The sequence below is a fragment of the Perissodus microlepis genome, chromosome 11 (genome assembly GCF_051167445.1).
Source record: "Perissodus microlepis isolate ML-2025 ecotype Zambia chromosome 11, ASM5116744v1, whole genome shotgun sequence".
Taxonomy (NCBI): Eukaryota; Metazoa; Chordata; class Actinopteri; order Cichliformes; family Cichlidae; genus Perissodus; species Perissodus microlepis.
In genome coordinates this window covers 33,667,092-33,686,311 of record NC_140471.1, presented here as the reverse complement: position 1 = coordinate 33,686,311, position 19,220 = coordinate 33,667,092, and the positions used below count along the sequence as shown (strand labels likewise).

The window sequence follows — 19,220 nt, the reverse complement described above, 5'->3', positions numbered from 1 at the left end:
GAAAGCTGTCCTCTGAGCTGAGTGGACTAAACAGTATTGCTCTAAGAGCCCCACTCAAAGTGGCCCTGATTATTGCCTGTAGCACTGCAGAAAGTGACCACGGGTTGCAGTGACTACAATGCTCTGTTTTAAAGCAAATACACTGAAGCAGTGTTAACAGTTAACTTCACAACTGGTGTTTTTATGTTAACCCTAGTTGACTGATTCTTGTTATTAGAGTTACATGAAATTTTCGGGGACATTTTAAATTGAAAGTAGCCATTACAGCTGGTTAGTGATTATCTGTTAACTTTTTTTTTGCATAGACTGAAGAAAATGTTACATACATCTAGAACACTGTTCAACGAGTAACTACTGATTTCCTTTGAGGTTACGTCACATTATTAAAGAGAAATTCAGGAACACTGAGATAACACCTGTTTTCAGACCATGAAGTCTGTAAAAAATTAACAGCTTTATCTTAGCCTTGCCTGTTCCCTAAAAGGCAAATCTATTCATATGTGAGTGTTTTATGTGCGGAGGGGGATTTTTTAAAGATTAAACATTATCACAAAGTTGTGGGAATGTGAACTAGAACAGCAAATGATGCCTAATGATGAAGATAGCAGAGCAGGTCTTGTGCATCCCTGTGTCACAAGCAAAATGCCTGTAGTTACAGGCTACTACAAGATTTAGATGTAAAGACATAATGAAAATTAAAGAATACACTCTCCAGGATGCATTTGATTTATTTTGGAGAACTAGTCCCAGCACTTCCTGAACTTGGAGCTCACTGTTATTTCTGTTGTGCTACATTAGATCTGTACAAATAACGACAACAATAGAATTCAGCAGACTGCCTCCTCTACAATTAGGACACGCGCACACACACAGCAACCATTCAAGAGCTCATTGCAGACATTCAATACAATGGAATAATTCCAGAGCAGAGAAATCACATATCTACTGATCCTGGTTACTGGAAAAAATTAACTAAAAGTAAACTTCTCATCATGAACTCTCCTAATTTACATTAACAGCACTGTTGCTTAAACATTAGCGTTTTTGCTCCAATTTTGACAACTTTAACACTATTAGGAGATACAGCAATTCCACCCCACTCCCCAAAACAAAGCATTTTGGGGTTTAAAAAAAGTCCTCTTTAAATAGAAACTTAAGCAGGGAGGCTACATTGGCAGTTGGCACACACAGCAGCCCCACACTTTTGGGTTTTATTACATCTCAGGTTTGCAGCAAGCGTGGTAGTTCGGTCCTCTGCTCATCCATGCGTCCCCCCTGGACCCTCAGGAGGAGGGAGAAGAAGTCCTCATCATCCATGGGACCTGGAGCCCTGCTGCGCTGGTCCTCTAGCCTGCCCTGAGCCTGTGGGTCAAAACAAATTGTGAAAATGAAAGCAATGCAATGAAAGTAGGCAAAAGGTTTGCTGCCAACACTCTTTCTCGCATTAGTGAGAAACTAACTTTTCTTCTCAGAAACAAAGCAGAAAACACCTCAGCTCACGACAAACACATCTAAACAAACAAGCTCATTGCTTACTTGTGTGGTTAGAATCATATCGTACAGATCATCTTTGGGCGCAGGAACTGGTGCAGGCTTTTTCACAGACAGGGACAGTTGTCTTATGCTCCCTCTGACACTTCTGGTCTTTGTTTTTGGCGGTGAAGACCTTCCAAGCTGTGCCCTCTGGTCCTCGAGCCGCCGTCCTTGTGCAGTGGCCACCAGGTCAAAAAACTCCTCTTTCTGCAGTGAAGTCATGGAGGAAAAGACGACTGTAAAGAAATGAGAGAGAAAATAGCTTAAATGGTCAAAAGGCGGGGGAAAGGCAGTGGTCAGTGGTCAAGGAAAAAAACATGGAAACATGGTAGCTGAAAATTCCTGAGTCAGGGAGAATGGGTGGCTACATTTGATTCTGCTTGTTCAACATGAGTCATAACTCAAAAACAAATGCAAAAGTTGTATCCCTTTCCACACTTTACCATGGCAAAACAGAGCGCTTACCTCTGTTAACTGGTTTGGAGGTGTTGGGCTCAGAGTGGCACCTCCTCCGCCTGACCCCACTCTCCAGCCTGAAGGAGCAGCGCTGGTCATTGAGCCGTCTGCCCTCCTGAAAGGTGCAAAGCAGGTCATACAGCGCCTCTGGGAAGTCAGGGGTTAACCGGTGAGCCTGAGAAAACACAGGTGGGAGGGTGAAAAAGACGGAGGGAGAGAGGAATGGTTTCTGAGTGAGTGGCACAGACTGTTTGTTGGCAAAGCAAAAGAATCCACTCCTACGTACTCCCACATGCTCTGAAATAAAGTGGTACCTGCAGTTCTTCCACCATGAGACTGTTTTTCTCTTGCAGTGGCTGGTGGCAAAGTGTTAAAGTCAACTGATTTACAACACAGGTAATCTCAGGGTAAGAAGAGCAAATACCAACCTTTTTGAGATCCTCTTTGTGGTCTGGTCCCCCCTCGGGTTGTAGCTCAGATGAATTTAGCTTGTTTGTGTCTGCCTCAGGGTCATTCTGTGTGGCCTTTTCATCCTCTGTGCTACAGGGTTTTTCAGTTTTTTCTTTAAGCACTTCATCCGGCTGCCCTTCACTTTTACTGTCATTTCCTTTGAGTCCATCATTTGTGCTTTCTGTTATCTCTGGTTTGTCTTCTTCTCTGTTTATCTGCTGTTTCTCCAGGCTTTGCTCTTCTAAATTTATTTCACCCGCTATTTCTTGTTGACTGTTTTCCTCTTCTGTGTGCTCCTCTTCCTTTTTGATAGCAAACTCCTCACTACAGCTTTGTACAGTGACATCTGCACCGCTTGGCGCCCTAATTTCAGTAATACTTTCTACCAAATCTCCATCTTCAATGATGACAAGAGGCTCCAACAGCTCCTCTTCAGCCATTTCAACTTTGATATCTGTGTTGTCCAGTGGTCTTTCTTACAATCCTTATGATCCTTGTGAGAAAACAGAAAGAAGCTGGAGGTGGATAAAAAAAAAAGGTGATCCAAAATATCAGAATTCAGTTAGTACTTTAAAAAAAATACCATAAGGAAAAACACGACATCTATAAACACTGAAACTTAAAAGCATGATGAGTACCGCAGAGCTGCTGTGCCTTTCTTTTGAAACAAAACGTGTGAGAAACCAGTTTGACAGGTTTCAGCATGTGGGCAACAGATGTTTAGGCAGAAATTTAAAAGAAACTTGAAGTCACAAACTCCTCCTAGCTATGTAAAGACAAACACGTTTGACTATGTGATCACAAATGTCAGGGTCTTGTTGGTAGGTGATCACCGTTGTGTATTTTCCCACACAGTTCAGTCGAATAACTCTTGTTGACAGATCACATTGTTATTTCCCCCCTAAAGCTACTGTCTACCACAAAGTGATTTAAATTTCAGTTAATTTTTGCCCTTACCTTTTCGTTTGCCTCGTTTCCTTTTATCTCCTCAAAACATCATCTTTCAAAGTCTTGATCCAGTGAACACAGCATTTTTGGCTTATCACTCGTCCTGTCAACGTCTTTATTAAGAGCAAAGAAGAAAAAAAGAAAATCTGCTAGTTTCACATGCCGTCGTGATGAGCTCTCGCCTTTTCTATCTGCCCTGCTACCTTCTGTCTTTCTCTCGTCTCATCTCTTCCTGTTCCTCTTACCACAGCCCACCCCTATTTACTCGGCCCATATTTGACAAGTCAGGTTGGCATGAAATATTACTGTTAAAAACAGAATCACTCTCTATATGTGGGATGTGTGTGGTTAATGCAATCATGTCCCAAAGGAAAGGTTTTATAATGCCCATGTACACTTGTTAAAGCAGCTGCTGCTTTAACTGCTGCTCATTTGGTTATGTTAACCCCAAGTGCAGCATGTTGAAACAGGCGCAGTTTTTTTCTTAACTCTCTGTGGTTTTCACATCCTGTTGACTTGCAGCTAAAACGAGAAGTAGACTCAGACAAGTAAGGGAAGCTGTCTAAGCAAGATTATTACTTGAAAAACAAGGCTGAAAAAGCAGTTTCTTTTATTTGAATGCTTCTGTTAGTGCTTGTAGCCATTTTCATTCTAAAAAGAGAAATAAGTTAGGTAACTAGGGAATATCACATTTAATTTTCTTTTTAAAAGTTAACACGTGAGTATCATGAGAAATATGTGGCTGAAAATGAAATGTGCAGCTCTAGTAAAACCCAAACTTGATTAGACAGAAAATCTGCTTAAATAGCCAGAATCAAAATAGAAAAAGAGAGGTTTTCCAAAGGCAAAACATTTTAGAGCCTATTTAGAATAGTTACCCTTTACACACACGTCAACTGTATATTCATATGTGTCAGTCTTTTAAGGTAGTTATACAAAAAAAAGAAAGTCTGTTTCTTAGCCTAACATCTCCCACACAAGATGAATCTGTTTGCCCCAGATTCAGTTTGTTGGGATCTGGAGGCCCTATCAAAAAGCCACATAAACTACTTTTGTATAATTAAATGTCATTTCTTTGTTATCCACCCACGCACATGCAACCACCCCCGCGCACTTCTGCTTTGTGAAAATGCAGGGAGTGCAGATGTTTTGCTGTTGTGGTTACCTTTAAACCAATAGTGCTACTCCACTGTACCCACAGCGACGCTTTGTCTATCACGCGCTGCACTGTGCATGCACATTTTGCACCGTTTCCTGTCAGTCGCTAGGGGACCCAGCTCTGTGCGATGCCTCTGGTCCGTGTTGTGTCTGTGAGCACAGTCGGGCAGCAGTCGTCGCCACTGTGCGTCGCCGAAGATGTTGCAGCAGCAGCAGCCTCTGACGGGCAATGGGCCATCCAACGGCCGGGGACTCGGTGTGAGTGGCCACCCCGGGATGCACGCGCTCAACTCAGTTCACCAACCCTCCCAGCATCGGCCCGACGGAGCGGAGTCGGGCCTCGAGGGTACAGAAAACGGACATGAAACCCGCAGAGATATTGGGGACATACTGCAGCAGATAATGACTATCACCGACCAAAGTTTGGACGAGGCACAAGCAAAGTGAGTCACAGCTATGCTTTCTTTCTTTTTAAATATTGTTATTTAGTGGTATTGACGCTGCAGCGGTATTTTGTTGTGCTGCTTTGTCGACTCCGTCTCGCAGTGACAAAGTTTCCTGAACTTCACTCTATTGTTTAGATTATTCAGCTAGAAGCTAGCTAATTAGCTGGACTAATGACATAAAGTTGCTTTTGGTGTAACCTGTGCAGATTCAAACTCACATGCCAGGGTTTACTGTTTCTGTGCTGTAAGTTAGGAACACGCATTTCTTTCAGCAGCGGCTGTTTAATATGTAGCTATTGTTAGCATGCTACGCTAACCAAGGCTAACAAGCTAATGCTAAAATAGGTAGCTAAGGACCGCGCCGATATAAATGTTAACACTGCGCTACAACACGGGTTATAATTTAATTACATAGTAAACAACTAAATATACTATCTAACATGTTGGCTGTCATATGCAGACATACTAGCAGTGAAAGGTTACCCCCTTAACTATCAGCTAGCCAGGAGCTAACGTTTGCTAAATTAGCTCGGCTGAATGTTGTCACTTTGTGATTTCTGTTTTTGTTTTGGTCGATTTGCGTACTGTCATTCTATGCCTTTGTTTACAAATAGGCTGGTAGGTCATGTTTGTTCTTTTTTATGTGCAGGAAACATGCGCTCAACTGTCACCGAATGAAACCCGCTTTGTTCAGCGTTTTGTGCGAGATCAAGGAAAAAACTGGTAGGTTTCTGCTCTATTTGCAGGAGTTTTCTTGTCCTCTCTGTCAACAGCCATGGCTTTAATTTTGTTTGGGAGCGTTATTAGACTGTGTTGACATTCTGTCATCAGGAACCAATAAAGTCATAAACAATCTGAATGGCCAAGTAAACACACAGACATAGTTTTTATACTTTCAGAGTCAAAAGAAAAATAATCCGACAGCCCTCTTAATAAATGCTTATTGGAGTATAAGTGGACTCAAATGACAACAGCTGGACAAACATAAGGTACAATTGCTACAGTGCAATATATTATAGTCATATCAGGTTGCTGTCAGGACTATATTATCTTTAAGCTGCCACAAGGACTGATAAAGTAAATTGTTTCTTCCTCATTCTACATCACCTGTATTGACTTTGTATAGATTTCTTCGTAATAAGCTAATTTTGTCTTATATTTAGTATTCATAATGGGAAAAAAGGGTAGTTAAAATAGTTCAAAAGCATTAAGAAAAGGAGCAAGATGGTATACAACAAGAAGAAGTGCAATGCAAATAAATAAATAAATAAAAAGTCAGTGTACAGAGGTGGTAAGCTCTTGTACACTATATACACACATAGATGTGATTTTTATGCATTGGGATATTTTTCTTTATTTTATTTTTAAAAATATTTTCTACTTAGCTGTGCGCCTTTTTGAGTAATGCTTAACTTATTGAGGGTTGAGGGTTGTTTTTATTTTATTTAAGCTGTTGTGTTATATGTTGTGTCTAATGTTTTGGCCATGATAACACAGGGATTTTCCAACTTTTTCTTGGGATAAATAAAGCTGATTTTTATCGCATTTTATATGCATTATAACTTCACATTCTACATCGAAGCATAGGGTCAACTCACTGCATTCATTTATTTAACAGAAGGGCGATGAGTAATCTTTCATTTAGATTTCACTTATAGTTGCACTTTAAAACCAGCAAAAAACTAGATTCTTCTAAATTCTTCTTGTAAATTTTTATCTTTCAAATGAACAAATTAGGTTATTTATGACCTCTGGTGATAAACTGGTGATATAGTTTAAAGGCTTTGACTTTATTGTAATTGTCCCCTTCCAGTCATTAAACTATAATCTTTGAACCATGAGTGACAGATCTAGAGTTGCAAGATATTTTACAATATCTGTCATAGGGTAAAGGAACCTGTACAGGTATGATGAACACTTAAAATAACTAGGTTGCACCAAGGTACAGTCTGAAGTGAAAATGTTATGAGAGTGATTCACAAAACAAAACGAGAGCACACAAAAAACTACTTATCTATTTCCAAACATGGTTCCATCATTATTTTATGGTTTTTTATGGTTCATTATTTGTAAAGGCTTTGGTTTAAGAGAGTTGTGAGTCTTTTACCTTCAAAACCAAGAGACTTTTGTCTCATTGACAGGCCTTTCAATGAGGAACACCCAGGAGGAGGAGCCTCAAGATCCTCAGCTGGTGCGACTGGACAACATGCTGCTGGCGGAGGGCGTAGCGGGGCCAGAGAAGGGTGGCGGGGCTGCTGCTGCTGTTTCTGCTGCCACCAGCTCTGGGGGGATGTCACCTGACAGCTCTCTCGAGCACTCCGACTACAAAAGCAAGTTGAGCCAGATTCGCAGTATCTACCACACTGAGCTGGAGAAGTATGAGCAGGTATTGTGTCGCAACAGCAGCTTAGCACTGACATTGCCTGTACGTGCTTGCTTGTACTAGAGGTACCTGGAAGCAATGTTGTACACTGGCATGCTAGATCAAGAGTTCACAGCACATAACTTTGCTTCAGGGCTGATTCATTCCTTTCCATTTGTGTCAGGTATGACTCAGTAAATCTTTATGTTGAGAGGCATTTTAGGCTTATTAGATCAACAAGCTCCACTGAAGCCCTACTTGTGAGCTAGTATCAAAGAGAAAATTAGATCTGCTATAAAATCCTCTTAAATGCAACATACAATTAAGTTCCCGAAACACAAACACAAACCTTTGCCCTATACTTAAGATTAAGGATATGCTGATATCAGTCAGGGGTGTCTATCTGACTGTTGTCATGTAGTCGAAAAACTACTCCAAGGCAACCGATACCACCCTCCAGCAATCAATATTAGTTTATAGTAAAATGAAGATTTAAATGTTTTAGAGTTTTAAGAAGAAAACCAAAAATTATGCAAAGTGTGCTCTGTCACATTTTCAAGGGCGGATTTTCTACAACATCTAAGAACAAAGAGAGCGGCATATTCAAGGAGACCAAGTATGAGATCCCAGTCATCACCTCGTCATAAAAACTGTATTTCCAAACTTGCGCCCATCAGCAGCTAGTTGCAGGACTTTCCGCTGACATTTGTAGTAGAACTGCCAGGTAGGGGTGGGCGATATACACGATATATGATAGAAACGATATAAATTTGGCCAACGATAGAGATTTTGACTATACCGCTCTATCGCGATAGCGCATGTTGATGATGTCATCAAGCTACGCCTGTTTTGGTCGAAAGCATCGCAGCGGCTACAACCATAATCATCTGCAAATTATGCCAGGCGACAGTCATAGCAAAGAGATGAAGCACTTTTGAAATATGGGGAAAGCCAAAAACTGCGCTTCCTCCACTTCCGTAACATTGATTCATTAATGCTGAATTCTCTCGCAGCTGTTCTATTCCCGTGTTGTTGCAGTATATTAATAACTAACCTCGTATTGTGGATGAATAATCTCAGTTGTTCTCCTGACTGAAGTTTGGCCCGTGTATAGCATCCTGCTATGCGATTGCATTTGTCCCTGACCACCAGAATCCCTCACGTTAACTTTTATCGGGTGGAAAAAAGGTTGCCGTTCATCCTCCAGCTTCACTGTGCTAATGTTATGCTAACATAGCTGTGTCGCTAGCAATCACGTAGCACAACATTATATACCAGGTAGTCCAACTTCAGTAACCCTGCAAACGTCACTGCTGTTTAGTTTTCTGTCTTCATTTATGTTGGAAGTGGTAGCAGAGCTGTACGTTTTAATTAGTTTCAAAAATCTCTCAGTCAGAACATGGTATGAAATGTTTAGGTGGAAACTAGCGAGCTAACTTCCTGCTAACTTCTAACTCCATTAAATTTAACAAATTCTGTTTTCATGGATGCCTGGATGTTAAACTTAATTGTTACACCTGGTAAAGCAGCAACGCTGATGATTTTATTATAGATGAAAGAATTTAGACCGTTTTTAACTCTCAGTGTTCGTTTGACTTTGGGAGCTGAAGCGGACGGAGTTTTGGACCCAGATTACTCCGCGAAGCAACTCACTACAGCAGCCGTAATGCTCTGACAATCCATCAAACATTTTTAACAGATTTCTGCACGCCAAAATCGGTTCGAGGTCAGTAAGCACAACCAGAATTCATACATAAGGCACACTTGATTTTTGAGAAAATTAAAGGATTTTAAGTGTGCCTTATAGTGTGGAAAATACGTTATACAGAAGAAAAGAATATATCGCGATATATATCGTTACCGCACGTGCTCCTACTGCCAGGACACATAAACTGCAGAGTAGGTTTAGGAGTATCAGGGTTTGCACTCTAGTTTAAAAAAAGACAGGTGTGTTTGATAACACTGGTCAGCAGTTTTTCAGAAGGTTTTAATGGCTGTTGTTTGCAAAATAATTTTGCAAAATAGTTTTTCAAGTTTACAAGTTTTCACATTTGTCAAGTTTTGTAAACTTATATCTTGTTATGTTTATGGTGTTATCTTATGATAATAGCTTTTTTCATTATGTGACCATTTAAAAATAGAGGAGCGTTAATATCAAACATTATGTTAGAAAGGATAGTGAATTGATTACTTTAGTTGAAAAAAAAACCACAGAATTTATTTAGAGCCCACTATGCCAGACTTGGTCACGATGAATTACTATGGAGAAATGTCAATTTCATCAGTTACCCAGAATATTATGAAATGTAGATATGTTGGTTTCATCACTTCACAGTGAAGTGTCAAAGTTAAATATCAAAGTATTTAGCTGTGAAGGACCCTAATAGATGAAATGTGGAGATTATATACATTTTAGTCACAGTCCTCTTAGGAACATATTATGAAATAAATTAAACTCTTACCTTTTTGATATTTTAATATGCTTTAAAAAACGCCCAAGGTAACATCAAATTCAAATTTGACATTTCGTACTTGATACATTCCATTTTTTCAAGTCCAGTTTGAAATCAGATGAATAGTTTAAGAAAAGTGGATATCTGAAAATCACCACTAGCTTTGAGCCATTTTTTTTTGCCAACACTTCATGGTCATAATATATTTTAGTAATATATGGTTTCAGTTTGTGGTCTTATATCTGACTTTGCAGCATATCATGAAAACCAGAGCCCACCAATTATTTTAGGCATCAGTTTCAGTTTCAGCAACTCAAAATGAGTAAGGTTTGACTATGTTGCTTTTGGAAGCGTTTGTTTGTAGACCAGTGCAATATATGCTTTTTGTTATAGCCAGAAAGTGAGAAGCATTGGATTAATAGAGGTGGATATTAATTTAATTATTTAAAGTCTTCTGTTATGAAGACTTAAACTATTACTATATTTACTGCATTGTATATTAGCATATTGTATGTAATATAATATATTAATATTAATTATATCAACAAGAAGTTTACAGTAAGTATTCAGAGGTATTTCTAATATTCATCCCTTGTCATTAGAAGAACAGAATCATTAGTGTAATCCCAGAAAACACCTTTAGTAATAACCACATGTTCATGACAATTTGTTGCAGTGCACAGAGTGACCTAATAAAGAGACCACTAAGTGTGCGTGCTTACCAATGAGAACAATTGTCGTACCAATTATCCTTATTATCAATTAAACTGTTTTTTGTTTTTTTCAACATGAAATTGTCTTTCCAGCTAGAAAACATCATAATTAACAGAAGTAATGAAGTTTTATAAAATAACACATGTATAGCAGCTTCACTTCTCTCCTTCATTGTGTTTCGTCTTGCACCACCTTTCACCAGGCGTGCACCGAGTTCACCACCCATGTGATGAACCTGCTGAGGGAGCAGTCGCGCACACGGCCTGTGACTCCACGGGAGATTGAGCGGATGGTGGCTATCATCCACCGCAAATTCAGTTCGATCCAGACCCAGCTGAAGCAGAGCACCTGTGAGGCGGTCATGATACTGAGGTCCCGCTTTCTAGATGCCAGGTGAGCATTGTAGTTTTCTTTCTTTCTTTTTTAAGGTGACCTGTTATGGTTTATTAGGTCATATAGAATGTTGCACTGATAGATGCTTACATTAAATGTGATCAAAGTTTCAATTAATGGAGTTAGTGTTTGTGAAAGTAATCCCTGCAAGTTACCAGCTCCAGTTTCAGACTGCTTTAAATGATCTGTTTCAAGCAGTTTTTCTCCTCATGGATCGGTATGATTTCAGAAACGAATGTCGTCGCCCCCAAACATCCTTTTTGAGCCAGGAAACCCCTGTTCACTGTGTTCTAACCCTTTTTCAGACGCAAGAGGCGCAACTTCAGCAAACAGGCTACAGAGGTCCTCAATGAGTATTTTTACTCCCACTTGTCTAACCCATATCCCAGTGAAGAAGCCAAAGAGGAACTTGCCAAACAGTGTGGTATCACCGTCTCTCAGGTGAGCGTGCTTCAAGAAACCAGGAGAAAGGAAAAGTTGTGGGTGTCCATGGATTCATATAGCATTCATTTACTCTCCAACTGTTACGGGCAGGATTTTAAAGATTTAAATTAAAAAAAAAAAAGTAGTGACTGATTTCTGCTTAGGTGACCTCAAATGCTTACAATTTGTATTAAGCTGTTTGAAATGGCTACTGGAGGTTTAAGAATGCTTCTTGAAAATGTGGTCATTTTAATGATTACCTTTTATTTTTGGAAGGTCTCCAACTGGTTTGGCAACAAGAGAATCCGCTACAAGAAAAACATTGGCAAGTTCCAAGAGGAAGCCAATCTCTACGCCATGAAAACAGCCTTGGGAGCTAGACAGGGCGATGATTCCCCACACACTCCCAATTCCACAGGTAACTAAGAAAATGACATGAACAGTAAATGCCTACTTGCCTTTAGGCGATAAACTCAGTTGTTAAGCCCTTCTCTGGCCCCCGATTCTCCACGCCTACATGAGTCATGCCGATATGCCTGATGATTAATGACTTGTTTATTAAATGTCAGGTAACAGTAAAAACATCTTGGATTTCTTTATGGTGAATTATAAAAAGATGTCTGTCACAAATGACTATCAAGGTTTGTCGTTCTTCAGGGTCGGGGTCCTTCTCTCTGTCCGGATCAGCTGACCTGTTCCTCGGGGTTCCACCTGTGAACGGTGAACAGTCTGCCTACCAAATGGGAGTGCAGGTATTTACATACGTTTAAATATTAACTTGTGCTTCTCTTGTATTTTTTTCCTTTCTAATTAGGAACTTAGTAGAGAAGTAATATCAGTTTAGTTGCCCGGTCTAAAAGAAAGGAAAAAAACTCAGACAAATGAAACATCTTTGGATAATCAAATCATGTTTTAACACTTAGTGTTTTGTAGAACATCAAAGACAGTGTCATATTAATTTGCTGACTGAGGCTGCTGTTAGAAGTGCTAGCAGCATCAGGTTCACAGGTTCTGCCTGTGCAGAATGTGGCTGCATAGGCAGAGCGCTCTGGATGTGTGTTTATATGTTAGTTTACGCTGACATCAAAGCAATGCAGAACTGTGTTGTCCACGAGAGAGTGAGAGAATGTCTCGCTCCGACTAGCATCTAGATGACTAGTTGTGCAAATTCGTATTATCAGCAGATCCAATGATAATCAAACCAACAAAGTTTTCATCTAACAGCATGTCTCTCTGTGTAGCTAAAGCTCAAAATGCTGTTTTCCTTGCAGCTGAGCCAATGCAAAAAATAAATAAATTATTGTTACTGCAAGTTATGTATTACTTGTTTAAGCTCTGCCTGAATCTGCTAGGATCAACTTGTTGTATTTGTGGCATTTAAAATGAGTGTTGCCAACAGGGGAGTTGCACCCTCTGGTGGACAAACTATCCAACATAAACACTTAAAATATGGTTGAGGGGTGTTTCTCCTGTCTCTTCTTTACTTTTTAAATTTGTCAGCCTTTGTAAATTCATATGCGGCCAATCTTGTACCCAACATTATATCCAGCTGATGCCACTCAGCATTGACAGAATAACTCTGAACATTATTTTTTTTCTCTCTCTCTTTTGATTTCTTAGGCTAACGGAAACTGGCAGGGTCGAAACTCGCCCCCATCTGGCACCTCGCCTCATAGCGACCAGTCAGAAAACTCTGACTGATGGCCCCACCCACTGACACAGAACGACAGCGACGGAAAGATTGATGACGGAAAAAGACCGAAAGAATGATATCGCACTTCCCACTTGGCTGCAGTTGTTTTTGTATATTGTTTGTTTGGTTTGGTTATTTTAAATGTAAGTTGTCTTTTTTCTTCTTTTTTTTTCTTCTTTTCTTAGCGCTCAGCGTTGGTCATTATTATGTTTGTCTGATTAGCTGAGTGCACAGATGATAGAGTGAACGTGTGTGTGTCGTGTGCATGCTGGCGTGGTTTTCTCATTGGGGTTGTAGGGTTTATTTTCCACTACTTTTGACATGTTACTGAGATCTGTTTGTGGTTGGGAGGGGGGGAAATGCGACTGTATCATGATTGTTTTAGCACACTATATCATTATTATTAATATTATTACTTTCAATATTAGTGCTACAGCTATTTTCTTTTAACAGTTCATAAAGAGAGATGGCATTTAGTGAATGAGAGGGCAATAGAGAAAAATCCAAAGACTCCGTGTGTTTGTTTCTCTGTTTTGTTTTGTTTTCTACTGGGCTTATGTGTCCATGTAAAGTGAATGAGGTGTGCCTGAGTCCATATTAATGGTTTGAATGAGTGTATCAAGAGTGCTGTCTTTTTTTCTGTACAGTGAAACACCTGTATCCTCTCTCTACCTCTTTTACAATAAAGACTCTCTGTATTGACAAGCAGCTGGAGATCGGTCACATTCATGGGGTCATAATAAATAAACTAAAAGACTAGGGGACAGTATAATGGGCTACTTTATTCAAGACACAAACAGTAACTGATTCATTAGCACCACTCACACACACACACACACACACACACATATATATATATATATATAAAAATAAAAAACCTTAGAATTTAGAGTTTTCGGATTATGCCAACATATCTCATTATCTGAAATTTTAGTCGTGTTTAATGTGAATTTCAACCACTCTGGTACACTCTCTTGTTCTCTGGTCTCAGGAGCTTGCAAAGATCGTACAGGACTTCTGTAAGTTTTTTTTGAAGACGTTCCACCTGTCATCCGAGAGGACATCTTTTAAGTTTCTTTGCTTTCTTTCCAACCTCCTTAAACGGCCATGACCTGGATGACTGAGAACCTACACAGACATATCTTGCTCTTTCTTTCTTTCTTTCTCTTTCTCTCTCTCTCTCTCTCTCTCTCTCTCTCTCTCACACACACACACACACACACACACACACACACACACACACAAATACACACAGTAAATGCAAAAATAATATATAGCAATAATCAATAGCTTCTGATCAGCACCATGGACAGCAACTGCAGCCAGAAGCTGGGGGAACGGAAACTTTTACCTAAACTTATACTATACACTGACATCATCTTCTTCAACCAGGCTCAGTGAGGAGGCATCTTACCAAACAAGCATAGCCCACTCATGATCATCATCATCAGTTATTTCCAGTGGGCCAGCTTCTAGATACTTCACACGCACATATTACAGTACGAGTCCATATTTTCAACATATGAGTAAAAAAGTTTCAGTCCTTTACTAAAAACAAACCACTCACCTGTTCATTTTAAGGCCTTGTGCTCAGCAAAGTCACTGACAACACTGCATAATTCCCAAGTCCTCGGGGAATACTTGTTTTTTCTTGCTTTTGTTGTTGTTTTGCTTTGGTCAAATATAAATGAAAACAACTCTGCAGGATACTTTTCAAAAAATAAATGGTTGCATAGTTGATATCAACAAGTTACAAAATATTACCACCACAATATACAGACAGCAAGATCAGGGAACACATGTAATATGTTCCCCAGCATGTCTCCCGCCATTAAAACACAACTTAATCAGTGGAGTGGAAAATAATTGAATCTGCAGCTAAAATTAAATTTCTAAGCTATATGCCATACTGCATAAATATATGCTATACTCAAAGTTGGACTTTGAGTCTCAAGATAGAACATGACTTAAACATATAGTTGTTATAACCTTTCCGCTTCAGCATAATGATGTGAATAGAAGTGTCATGTTACTATCAAGAATGCCATTGGATAGTTATATAGAGAGGGTCCTTTTTCTACTGAGCCCTACAGGCCATGTGCTCACTGCCTCATCCAGGGTAATATCTTTGCTTATTGTCCAAGTTTGAAGTGCTTTTAAAATATTTTTTACTGTATATAAAGCTTTCTCATTTTGAATTTATTGAAAGAAAAATAATAAAACTTTTGCAAAGGAATCAATACCACATGGACAGACCAAAAGGTAAAATTATAACAGCTCCTTTATACCCTTTGTGCGGATACAGTCTTTGTCTATTCACATGTAGGAAGTTCTCACCATCATGTAAGCAACAGCCTGATAATGAAGTGGGTGTTGACCTTGAATTACACTTAGTTGCTTCCCATCTTTGCTCAGTCCTTTGTACAACAAAGTCAGAATTACATATCAGCAGTACACAGGGGTTAGATGAACTGAAGCATTAACATTGCAGTCACTGATTAAGAGCCATTTTTGTATCCAAATGTGCTGAGTAAACCCAGCTTCAATTTTGAGTGTTTTTATACTTTGCTTAAAAATGAAACAGGAAACATTAAATTATATTTTTTTACAGTAATAAAATACTCTTCCTTTGAACTGTCTAAGTAATCAAAAAACGAATCTGAGACTGTGTGCCATCACGTGCGGTGTGGAGTTCAATCCGGAATCATAATTAAAATTTCGCACCTACATTGTGGTCTAATGTAATTAAAGAATGATAATGAATCCATATGTGGGACCTCTGGGGCTCCATGTTCTCCAGCCTGGGAATCACTGCCTCACACGTTAAATTAAAAGGGTGTCACGTGGGGTGTGTTCCCTGCTTTCCCACGGTCACTTTCCAAGATCAAAGGATTTGCACATGTAAAGGTCGAACAACTGCGGGGTTAAACGGCGCGTCAGCACGAGACAGCGGCCCAAATGGCACGCGTGGTCCATTGTGACACGGAGGTGTCAATGCAAAAACTTAGGCTTCTTGCACGCTCCCCCTGCGGGGTGACTAACAAATGCAAAAGTGTGAAGTGTGAATAAGGAGGTGTCGGTATTCCCTCTAAGGAACAAGTTTGAATAAGATAATATATATCAGAATTATAAAAGCACATGCAAGTGGTTTTCCGAAATCTCTACCAAAACAATTTAATATTTCCCCCCAACTTTTAATGGGAAGCAACGATGGCGCACGATTTAGCGTTTAAGTAAACGTGGGATAAAATGCAGTTTAACAACAATCAACCCCCAATCTACTGCGAATAGCGAATATCATATTATTCGTTTTACACACGTCAATGCCTTGTCGTGAACTGTTTTAATCATAAAATAAGAAACATTTAGTCCAGTTTAGACAATCTCAGGATTAACAGGACTATTGTCCTAACTTGCTTTTGGTTGATTTCTGTTTTTCTGTTTTAGCTTTTCTGTGAAGCACTTTGTGATTTTTGTCTTGAAAGGTGCTATACAAATAAAATTGTACCTTACCTTTTTACCTTATTTAGAATTTCATTCACTGCGTAACCAGCTCAACGGGTACAGAGACGGCAAAGAAAAGTCAAGTTTCTTTAAATAAATCAGATTCTGTGTTGACAATACACGAGACTTCTTAGAATATATGACCCCAAATCTTACTGAAATATAATGGGATTAAAGCGCAGACACATGATCAGAAACTCCCGTGTTAGCGTTATAGGAAATACAGTTTCCAACACTCAAAATCTGGTTTTGTCACTCGGGGTAAAGGAGCTGTTGTGAAGCATTTCATTCAATGTTTGTCACCTATAGTGTGTACAAAAATGAGTTACAAATGTCATTCTTATTATTTAAATTATTTTTTATTGGTTATTTTTACGTGTGAGTTTTTATGCATACACGTAAAATATGCGCACATATCTGCGCAATGGGGAAGATCTCCGTGTTTGGTGAATATGAGACTGTGATAGGAGATTTAAATTAATTAAATCTTGGTTGGATTTTAAGGAACGACGAGGTTGAGATACCAGGAGGAGGGGTTTGGAGGAGGAGGAGTCTTTTAGCTACAGGGAGTCAGTAAAAAGAAGTCGAAAGGAACAAGAGCCTCATTACCTGATCGGTGTCAGCCTGAGAAAGAAGGTGTTAGAGCATCTGCAACCATGAAGCTGCTACAGGAAGCCGAGGAAGCAACAAACAATAAAAAGGTAAAAAAGAAAAAAACAAATTAGATTTTTTTTTATTCACATGGGCAAATGCAGCCACTTTGACAAAGATTGTAATGAGGATTTAGTCGTTTGTTTAAATCAAATTGGAATTTAGACGCAGCTGCGATTATATTTAGTTTGTTTCTCGGGTAAAGTCTGATCAACTTTGTATCACTTGTAACACAGAAATTAAAACAAAAAAACACTTTTAGACTTTTCTTTTCCTTTTGCGATAGTTAATAAAATCTCAGGTGGAGAAACGTCGAAGGGACAGAATGAACCGCAGTTTGGAGTGTCTGAGGACCATGTTGCTGCAGGAGCCACAAGAAGTAAGAGAAGTTTTTAGTTGTCTTTGAATATGGTTCATGAATTTCAGTACTGTTTATTTATTAATGTTTTCTTTTTTTTAATGTAACGTAAAGATCAGTTAACTTGCTGCTCTCATGCAGGGGTCCACTCAGCACCGAGTGGAGAAAGCTGAGATACTGGAGCACACAGTCCTCTTCCTCCAGAACACTGCCAAAGGAGACAAGACTACAGGTGGACGTGGGGACCAGAAACGCTCCTTCCAGGACGGTTTCTCCACTTGCCTGCAGACAGCTGCGGGGTTTCTGGGCCCCGAGGGGAAAGGGTCGGAGCTCGGATCGGCGCTGGATGCAGCTTTTGCCGCTCGTTTGGCCCGTTCACACTCACAGCCCGAAGGTCTCCAAAGCAGAAACTTTTTGCCGCACGCAAAGTTTATTCTGCGGATGCTGAGGCAGAAGTCCAAGCTCAAACTACCGGCACGTGCCTCAGGGGAGAAACGTTTGATCCGACCTTACCCACTCCCACTCCAACAAAGGTTTCCCAGAGTCCCCAAACAGCCTCAAAAACAAAGAGAGTCCGAGATCAGAGCGGAGAGAGGAGCGACCAAACAGAGCTCAGCCCAGAGCTCCCCGTCCAGCCACACTTTGTGGAGACCTTGGCCCTGATCACCAGGCAGTGACTTCAGAGCTATCAATGACTATAAACTATTTAACATAAACACTCAAAAATATTTAATAATGATTGTTGGTATCTATTTGTTGTAACTGAAAAGGATAGGTGTTGTAGTCTTATAAAGACGCATAACCTCAGATCCTGTAAATAATGTAGCTAAATGTATGTTTTCTACCTGCGCTGTATGTGTGATAGGGTTAACTCACTGTTTTAAATACTTTTCAATGAGCTCTGTCAGCGGGGCATCCATTTAATCTGCTTACACAGGGACTCTACCGCGGGACACAGGTGAGCTGGATCAGCCCAGCAGTCCGGCTGGGATTGCTGCGCTGAAGAGCGAGTGAAGAGGTGAGTTTCACGAAACTCAAGAGCTTCTATTCTCTTTTATGAACTGCTGTGACTGAGTGTCCATCCATCACATTTCCAGGTGTGGAAGCCCAGGGTTTGAGGCTGGGAGACCCACGCAGCTCCTCATATTCACCTCTCTGCTGGCAAGAGCGATATCTGTGTCTCTATGTACAACATCACTTGTATTCAATCTGACGTTAAATCTTGTCTTTTTTGCACAATAATTTATTCTGGATTCTCCCTATGGTGAGCTGTACTCTTTAAAATAAAAAGACTTAAAAAAAAACTACAACAACACGTGCTGTGATTATTTTAAGATTAAAAGAAATCCGGAGGACTCTAGTCTGCGGTTGCTCTGACAGCTCCCTTTAGTCCGGATCAGAGGTGTGAAGCTCGACGTCCTGCAGAGTTACATCCTCCAGGTGTGAAATCTGGGCATGAAGCTCTGCAGCATCTCTCACTTCAAAGACATCACAGAGAGCCTTCTGTATTCACTGAAAAATAAGATAAGATAAGACTTTATTGATCCCACAACGGGGACATTTTTGCGTCACCTCAGCTCAGGTACAGATATCAGATAAAATGTTAATATAACTAGGAAGACTTAAGAAAACCGAGACTTAACAAAATTAAAATTATTCCAGGCATTTCATGTATTTT

The 19,220-nt window shown here is 39.8% G+C and overlaps 3 protein-coding genes across 4 annotated transcripts; 2 read left to right on the top strand and 1 right to left on the bottom strand.

Moving 5' to 3' along the window:
* Nucleotides 1–712: 712 nt before the first annotated feature.
* On the bottom strand, nucleotides 713–3,802 carry gpsm3 (G protein signaling modulator 3). Of its 2 annotated transcripts, none has more exons than XM_084944314.1 (5): nucleotides 3,397–3,802; nucleotides 2,418–2,932; nucleotides 1,999–2,164; nucleotides 1,537–1,769; nucleotides 713–1,362 (listed from the first exon to the last, which is right to left on the bottom strand). In XM_084944314.1, the coding sequence occupies exons 2-5, from the start codon at nucleotides 2,877–2,879 to the stop codon at nucleotides 1,222–1,224; spliced, it is 1,002 nt and encodes a 333-aa protein (XP_084800440.1). In that variant the 5' UTR covers nucleotides 2,880–2,932; nucleotides 3,397–3,802; the 3' UTR covers nucleotides 713–1,221. The 2 variants fall into 2 exon arrangements, with proteins under 2 accessions (XP_084800440.1, XP_084800439.1); XM_084944313.1 differs by having other exon boundaries at nucleotides 2,418–2,954; nucleotides 3,397–3,800.
* Nucleotides 3,803–4,568: 766 nt separating this feature from the next.
* On the top strand, nucleotides 4,569–13,734 carry pbx2 (pre-B-cell leukemia homeobox 2). Its single transcript, XM_084944312.1, has 8 exons — nucleotides 4,569–4,988; nucleotides 5,641–5,714; nucleotides 7,133–7,377; nucleotides 10,723–10,913; nucleotides 11,219–11,354; nucleotides 11,613–11,754; nucleotides 11,994–12,088; nucleotides 12,957–13,734. Exons 1-8 carry the CDS (start codon nucleotides 4,744–4,746, stop codon nucleotides 13,035–13,037), a joined length of 1,209 nt encoding a protein of 402 aa, XP_084800438.1. The 5' UTR covers nucleotides 4,569–4,743; the 3' UTR covers nucleotides 13,038–13,734.
* Nucleotides 13,735–17,474: 3,740 nt separating this feature from the next.
* On the top strand, nucleotides 17,475–18,273 carry LOC146378322 (uncharacterized). Its single transcript, XM_084944892.1, has 2 exons — nucleotides 17,475–17,563; nucleotides 17,684–18,273. Exons 1-2 carry the CDS (start codon nucleotides 17,510–17,512, stop codon nucleotides 18,203–18,205), a joined length of 576 nt encoding a protein of 191 aa, XP_084801018.1. The 5' UTR covers nucleotides 17,475–17,509; the 3' UTR covers nucleotides 18,206–18,273.
* Nucleotides 18,274–19,220: the final 947 nt, after the last annotated feature.

Coding starts and splice junctions, on each gene's coding strand:
- gpsm3 (XM_084944314.1), bottom strand. CDS start 2,879: ATGGCTGAAGAGGAGCTGTTGGAGCCTCTTGTCATCATTGAAGATGGA. Junction 1,770..1,998: donor CTCCAAACCAGTTAACAGAG/GTAAGCGCTCTG, acceptor ATTTCTTTACAG/TCGTCTTTTCCTCCATGACT. Junction 1,363..1,536: donor ATATGATTCTAACCACACAA/GTAAGCAATGAG, acceptor TTTGACCCACAG/GCTCAGGGCAGGCTAGAGGA.
- LOC146378322 (XM_084944892.1), top strand. CDS start 17,510: ATGAACCGCAGTTTGGAGTGTCTGAGGACCATGTTGCTGCAGGAGCCA. Junction 17,564..17,683: donor TGCTGCAGGAGCCACAAGAA/GTAAGAGAAGTT, acceptor GCTCTCATGCAG/GGGTCCACTCAGCACCGAGT.
- pbx2 (XM_084944312.1), top strand. CDS start 4,744: ATGTTGCAGCAGCAGCAGCCTCTGACGGGCAATGGGCCATCCAACGGC. Junction 11,355..11,612: donor GTGGTATCACCGTCTCTCAG/GTGAGCGTGCTT, acceptor TATTTTTGGAAG/GTCTCCAACTGGTTTGGCAA. Junction 12,089..12,956: donor CCTACCAAATGGGAGTGCAG/GTATTTACATAC, acceptor TTGATTTCTTAG/GCTAACGGAAACTGGCAGGG.